The sequence below is a fragment of the Drosophila willistoni genome, assembly GCF_018902025.1.
Source record: "Drosophila willistoni isolate 14030-0811.24 chromosome XL unlocalized genomic scaffold, UCI_dwil_1.1 Seg141, whole genome shotgun sequence".
Taxonomy (NCBI): Eukaryota; Metazoa; Arthropoda; class Insecta; order Diptera; family Drosophilidae; genus Drosophila; species Drosophila willistoni.
The window spans coordinates 1,324,687-1,331,790 of NW_025814052.1; the positions used below are offsets into that span (position 1 = coordinate 1,324,687).

The window sequence follows — 7,104 nt, forward strand, 5'->3', positions numbered from 1 at the left end:
TGATGTAAATGCTTTCCAACACTTGTATACCAGATCCAACAAACATGCGTAGACCAGTTTTTTTCGTTGTATACCAGTTGCTAAAACAGGCGTAGTGTAGTTTATTTTCCTTGTATACCAGTTGCAAAAACAGGCCAACACATTGAAGCAAAACCACCACAGGTGCCAGGACATTTAGGAGTGCAATACTTACAAGTGCACCTGTGCACGGAGCAGCGATTGTCCAGCTTTCGATTGATCTCCGATACGCAAAAACGAAGGAAAACAACACCAATACAAACGTCACAGAAGGCATAGAGAGAGGAGAGAAGTGTTGTGTATATGTTGTGTGTATTGTTGTATTTGTAGTAGTAGGTGTGAGCTGCTGTATGTAGGTGGAACTTAAAACTGATAACAAGCTGTAGAGCAGTCTGTTCGTAATAGCCAGAAGGCGCAAAGCACAGAGGCTGGAATGCAGCTCGATATGGATGGCAGGACATTGCCCGGTCGTGGTAGCGGCAGCGGCAGCGGTAGCATTGGCGTCGGCGTCAATGGCGATAGGGACAGGGATAGCGGTAGCGGCACAACAACATCCCTAAGAAGCAGAAGTAGCGGTGGCACCTATAGTCAACAGAATATAAGCATGAACTCCCTAAATGAGGGCATGGTTCATGTTTACGATTATACCACCAAGAAATACAAACAATTTATACGCAACATGAAATGCGAGGAGATTTGTACAGCAATGTGTCGAGAGTTGAACATAAGACCGGTGGTCCAACTAATCTTTGGCATATGCGAGCATCGAGATCCGCCTGCCAAATCCAAATCAAAGTCAAAATCTAATAACACAAACTCAGTTAGCATGGGCTTTTGGATACTGCCCGGAGAGTGTTTATCTAACGAATTGCGCTACTGTTTTCGTATACGATTCCGTATGACCGATATGGAGAAACAATTGCGATTTATTGATCAGCAAAGCTTTAACTATCTATACTATCAGATGCGACATGATATGGTGCATGAGCAAATCTCAGAGATACGCTATCCGGATCACAAAAACAAGGTCCTTGGCCTGGCTGTCATCGATATGCGCATCGATCTGGAGAGCCAGCCATCTGCAGCTGAGGCCATACAAAGGGCCTACAAAACATATTTGCCTCATAGTCTATGGAACAATCATGGCCTATTCACACGCCCTCACATCCATAATGTGTTTCAAGAGCTTATTGCATCGAGTTTAGATTTTGCCGACTTTAAATTTCATTATATATCCTCCATATGCAGTCTGGCACCGACTTATATGATGGAACAGTATCGGGCCATTGTTGACGAGTTGCCAAATGAGAATTTCAATAATATGATGGATTATCATGGAATTACAATCAGCACCAGCGCTAGCACAACCACAAGTCATGGCAGCGGGAGCACAAGTATACTCTCTAATGGTACCAATAGCACAACAACTCTCTCCACATTGGCCCCTGCCATCAGTTGTAATGGCCTGGCAAGTGATGCTGCCAGCGGCACATCCAATGCATCATCCACGATAACAGGCACCAGCTACTCCGCGACTAATTCTGGTAGCCGCAAATTCAAAGGCCGTAGTCAAAAGAAAACCAATGATGTTAGGCCAAAAGGTATTGATGTTCTAGTTAGATTATGGTCACATGAATCAACTGATCCAGGACTCAAAATCGCTAGAGTTTCAGCCGTACCCAAGGTGAGTACAACTGCAAAGAACCTTCAATTTTCTCAAGAAAGTAGAATTCTTTTTCTTTGTTTTTGTTCTTGGTGCTTTCCAATGATTTAATTTAATGGTTTTCAATAATAAGACATTAAAATTTTAAATGGAATTGAATGTTTAATGCATGTTTTATTTTCGACTAAAAGTTTTGGATGCTGATAACAAGAAAACATATATATGTATATAAAGACATGAGATCAACGTCACAAGGTCTTATCGGACACATTTCATTGTTATATACCCCGTACCCCATTGGAAGGGTATATTGAAGTCATCAAAATCAAAAAAATCTTTATCGATGTTGTAAAGAAAGTCGAGACGAACTAAGATCTATAGGGAATAACCAATTCAATAATGTGCACTTATTAACTTTAACTTTTTTATATTGTTTATTTCAGTGGTCTTTGGTTGCCATTACGGAGGATATTATAATGATATCGCCAGATGAAAAAGAAAAGAAAGTATTATTGGAAATCAGTGGAATGCAAAGTGGCTTTGATATGTATTTTGAAACGGTGCAGGAAATGAAGTCCTTTGTTTCCTATTTGGGCATTTATATGAGGTTAATATAACATATAACAAATTATTTAAGCCCGCCTTGTAATAATAAATCTTTACGATTTTATAGATTGACTGGAATATGGTTAAGGGATCTATGTCTTCTATACAAGACACCTTCGCTGGTAGAATTAAGAGAACTATCTTGTCATGGCCCCATAGGTGGTGCCTACTCCTTAATGAAACTGCACGAGAAGAGTGATAAATGTGGCTCTTATATTATCCGACAATGTGATCTGCAATACTCTACCTATTATATTGATATTAATGTCAAATGGTATGTATGCACATATAAAATTAAACAGTTTTAAGAAGAGAATTTTTCAGTTTAGTTTGTGTAGATTATACAGAGAGGAAGTTCAAGTTTTCTAAATCAAGTCAATCAAAAAAAATAAAGAAAAAAAACCCAGACAAAGCTAATGATGATTATACAAAATTTGAAGCTGAAAATAATATTAGCAATAATTGTTAGTAAAAGTGTGTTTATCAAGTCTATCAGCATAGTACAATTAAACGGATGCGAGAGTTTATAAATTATAAGGAAAAAAACACCACCCAGCAGAAAGGCCACAGTTTACTGTTGATAATCATGTTTTTATTTTTTATATTTAGCCTGCCTCTTATCCATGCAGAGGCAGAGGCAGAGGCATATATATATATATATATATATATATATGTAATTTTATTGTGTATATTTCTACATATTTGTAGCCTGAGTGGTGTGCATAAAAATCATCGCTTTCAAACGGAAACATGGAAAATACTACGAGCTGAGAAACAGGAGAGACAATGGATATTGGTCCAATCGAATGGAGTGCAAACCGCTTTTGCCACATTACATGATGTTGCGCTCTCCATAGTGACCGATAGTCTGGAACGTCGATGTGTACCACCATCATTTCATGACAAATATCCATTATTGTTATTATGTTTGCCGAAAAATTTGAAAAACAAAAAGACTGATATACAATTGAGCGATTTCGATTTGCGGCGTCGTAATGCACAATTATTGAATCCCTCTAAAGATCTGCAATGCTATCCAGGTATGTACATACAAGTAATTCCATATCACTATCGAATTATTAAACCTATTTCCATTCATTAACAGTTACATGTGACAAGAGCAATGATAATATAATGTTCACAATGCGCGGTGATTGGCTACAAAAGGGTTCATTTAAGGATGTACCGGTTACATTAAAAATTCTACGCAATGATGGCGATTATGCTGAATTCATTGCGATGACTGGGAAATGGGGTCTAATCGAATCGCCACAATTTCTTAAATTATACGGCCTAACTCTGGCAAATCCATTGACCATGGTCATGGAATATGCCAGCTATGGTCCATTCGATCGATTTTTGAAAAAGCAACCGAATGTTGCCCTAAGTAATCTCATTCAGGTATGCCTTGGTTTGGCACGTGGCATACACTATCTGAGCGAATATCGAATTATTCACAATTATATACGATGTTCGAATCTATTCATTACTGAATATAAACCGCCACATACATTGGTGAAAATCGGTGATCCTGGCTATCCGAGACCATATCAAGAGAGCGAGTAAGTTGCACATTTTGTATTTCAATTTGGTTTACACAAATTTAATATATAAATCTTTCTAAATTTCTTAGCTTTGCTTGGATTCCAACGAAATTTTATAATAATCCAGAAGCGGCCAAGGTTGATCCCAGCACACAAATTTGGGCATTTGCCACAACAATTTATGAGATATTTTCGCGTTGCCGAGAGGATCTAAAGCTTATGACTCAGGCCACTTTGATACAGAATAAAACGCAGTATGCTAACATATTGCCTGAGCTCGATCCGCAATTGTGCCCGCCTGAGATCAGTGAAACAATTATGGATGGCTGGAGCGATGATGTTGAATCGCAATTTCATCTTCAAGTCATTGTGACGCGACTCCATGAGATTAAGTGTCCTCATACAGAGATGTCTGAAAATGATTTAGGTAAAATTAATTTAGCCTTACTCATAGGCTAATTATATCTAATTTCGATTTTCCCTCATTTATCATCGCAGCTTTCAGACCTGAATACAATGGCTATAATGATTATTATGATGAGAGTTTTATGGATAATGGTGCCCAAAATAATGTTACTACAGATGATGCAAAACCGTTTGACTATATGCATTTTCCCATAGTAATCGAGGTGAATGGTGGCCGTGTGCGATTTAATAAGCATTATAAAAATGACAAAATTGGCGAAGGCCATTTTGGTGTCGTGTACAAGGGTCGACTTGTCCGCTACGATGGTTACGATGAACCAGTGGCCATTAAAAGGCTTCACACGAGAAATATAACGCCTGACTTTCAACGCGAAATGGATATAATGCAGGATCTAAGTCATCAAAATGTTGTGGAATTCAAATTCTGGGCACCTCAATTCAATGCCATTATCATGGAGTTTTTAGACTGTTCATTTGATGTCTATTTGAGAAGTAGTCCAGATTTGCCAAGGCGACAATTGGAATCCTATGCCTTGGATATAGCCAAAGTAAGTTTACATAGACCGTCCGATATAGACTAAGGATAACTACGACTAATTTTTATGAATTTTTTAATTGCATGCTGCAGGGCATGGAATATTTAGCCGGAAGGCATATTATCCATCGCGATTTGGCCGCAAGAAATGTTTTGGTTGATATAAATAGAAGTATTGTGAAAATCTCAGACTTTGGTCTATCCCAGAGAGTTAATGAAGCGGGTTATTATTTTGGAAAAACAGAGCGACACTTACCCATCAAATGGTAAAAATAATGTTTAATATCTAACTGAATCAGTCTCTAAATTTCTTTTCCTTTCTCTTTCTCACTCTCTCTCTCTCTTCATCCGTGTTTAGGTATTCGCCCGAGGCAATTAATGACCAAAAGCATTCAATGTATTCAGATATATGGAGTTACGGCGTTACCCTTTATGAGACATTTACCCGTGGATCGCTACCAGAATTGGATCCCATGGCAAAAACCGAAACCGAATTCCTTACCCGACTTCAAAGGGGTGATCGGTAATAAAGCTTTAAAAGTCTATGTTAAGAATGTCTATTACTTACTTATAAATTATTTTGTTCTAGGCTACCGAGACCACAGCCATTAGAAGCATGTGCAGATTTTGTATACAATGACATTATGTTGAAATGTTGGAATGAAGAGCCCAAAAATCGGCCAACATTCACAATGATTATTGAAATATTTCGAAGGAACAATATTATTGGAATACCAGTTTCTGAATCATCACAACACCAACAGCAGCACCATCACCATCACCACCACCACCCACAACAACAGCAACACCAGCTTCAAAATGGTAACAACATCGAAAACGATCATTCATTTAGATCGGGCTTCGATCGCAATTAGAAGTATATATTAAATATTTTTAAATCGTAAATTTTGCTATATATATATATGTACATGTTTTATTGTATAAGTAATTCGCTTACTGTTAATTGGATATATTCTATTTTTGAATCTGTTGTTGGCTTTTTGTTTTTTACACTAAAAGCATAAAATTTGACGCACGTGCTCTTAAAGATCCTGTCCGAACAGATTGAATGTAATAATTTCATTTAGCTAAGCTATTTAAATGTTGTAAATATCGGCGGGCAATTACATAAATGGATCCTCGTTAGGAAATTTAATTTCATTTAAAATAGGGCCATTGCCCTTCCTCACCTACCTCGCTCCCTCCCTGACACCTTCAATACCCTCTTTCAGTTTTTTGTCATTCTACTACAGTCGCTCTCTCTTTGTATTTCTTTCTCTATCTCTCTCACTACCTTTTCAATGATATATGACAATTATTTTCAAGTACTTGTGCCCGTTTCTTTAAAATAATGCCTTTTCTTTCACAATTTGTACATTCCTCTGAAGAATCAGAGGAAGCACGTGTCGGAATGATAATGTTTTGTCAAATTTGGCGTAATTTTATTGGATGGGCGATTTTTTGATATATATAAATTCATATAATTTTGTGTTCAAAGTTTTAAATCACTTTTTCTTAAATATTATTAGTCATGTACTCAGAATGTAAATAATTGTAAAAAAAAAAACAACAAAAAAACCATAAAAATGAAAGATCATAGGGATGAGAAATATTTAAGCTTTATCTACACTCACCCACACACACACACCTTATTGACGAATGCGGGCAAGTCCCAAGCCCAACAAATTTTATTAAAAAACAAGAATCTAGGCATATATTATTTGTATGTATGTAATAGTATATAATTAAGTTAACTATGTAATTTTTATCAAGCATGTGCACATATAGTTTTTAAGCTATGTATGTCAATTATTAATTAGATCGATCAGAAGATGCCATTTTTTCTTTCACTCTGTTTTTTTTTTTTTTTTTTTCTTTCAAAGCAACTTATTAATAATGTTAACTATTATGAAGGAAATAGGCATTGCATTTGCAAATACGAAGAATGCCCAAAAAAATTGTATGCTAAAAAAAATATATCTAGAAACTCTGCCACGCTTCGCTGTGCCTGCCTTTGAAAAATTAAAATTGCTACTATAATTTGAGATTTAAACCACCCTATCATTCAAGTTAGATCGAACTGCACATGGTGTGCGAATTTTATTCTTTTTTGTTATACCACGTTTTATAGTGACTGACGTTTCATGTCAAGTCACACGGGATCGTCTGTCCTATGTCCATCTCCTGGCTCTAAGCTACCTCCCTACCAATTTTCAGCCAAATCTGTTTTGCCGTTCTTGAGTTGTAAGTGGTGTAACTAACACGACTTTCTTTTATATATATAGACTATATCAGTTTTAGCTGTTAAGGGT

At 36.8% G+C, this 7,104-nt stretch overlaps 1 protein-coding gene across 1 annotated transcript; it reads left to right on the top strand.

Moving 5' to 3' along the window:
• The first annotated feature begins 52 nt into the window (after positions 1-52).
• LOC6648759 (tyrosine-protein kinase hopscotch) lies at positions 53-6,845 on the top strand. Its single transcript, XM_023179054.2, has 10 exons — positions 53-1,702; positions 2,125-2,288; positions 2,355-2,561; positions 2,996-3,327; positions 3,393-3,849; positions 3,921-4,258; positions 4,330-4,805; positions 4,886-5,058; positions 5,151-5,315; positions 5,382-6,845. Exons 1-10 carry the CDS (start codon positions 452-454, stop codon positions 5,665-5,667), a joined length of 3,849 nt encoding a protein of 1,282 aa, XP_023034822.2. The 5' UTR covers positions 53-451; the 3' UTR covers positions 5,668-6,845.
• Positions 6,846-7,104: the final 259 nt, after the last annotated feature.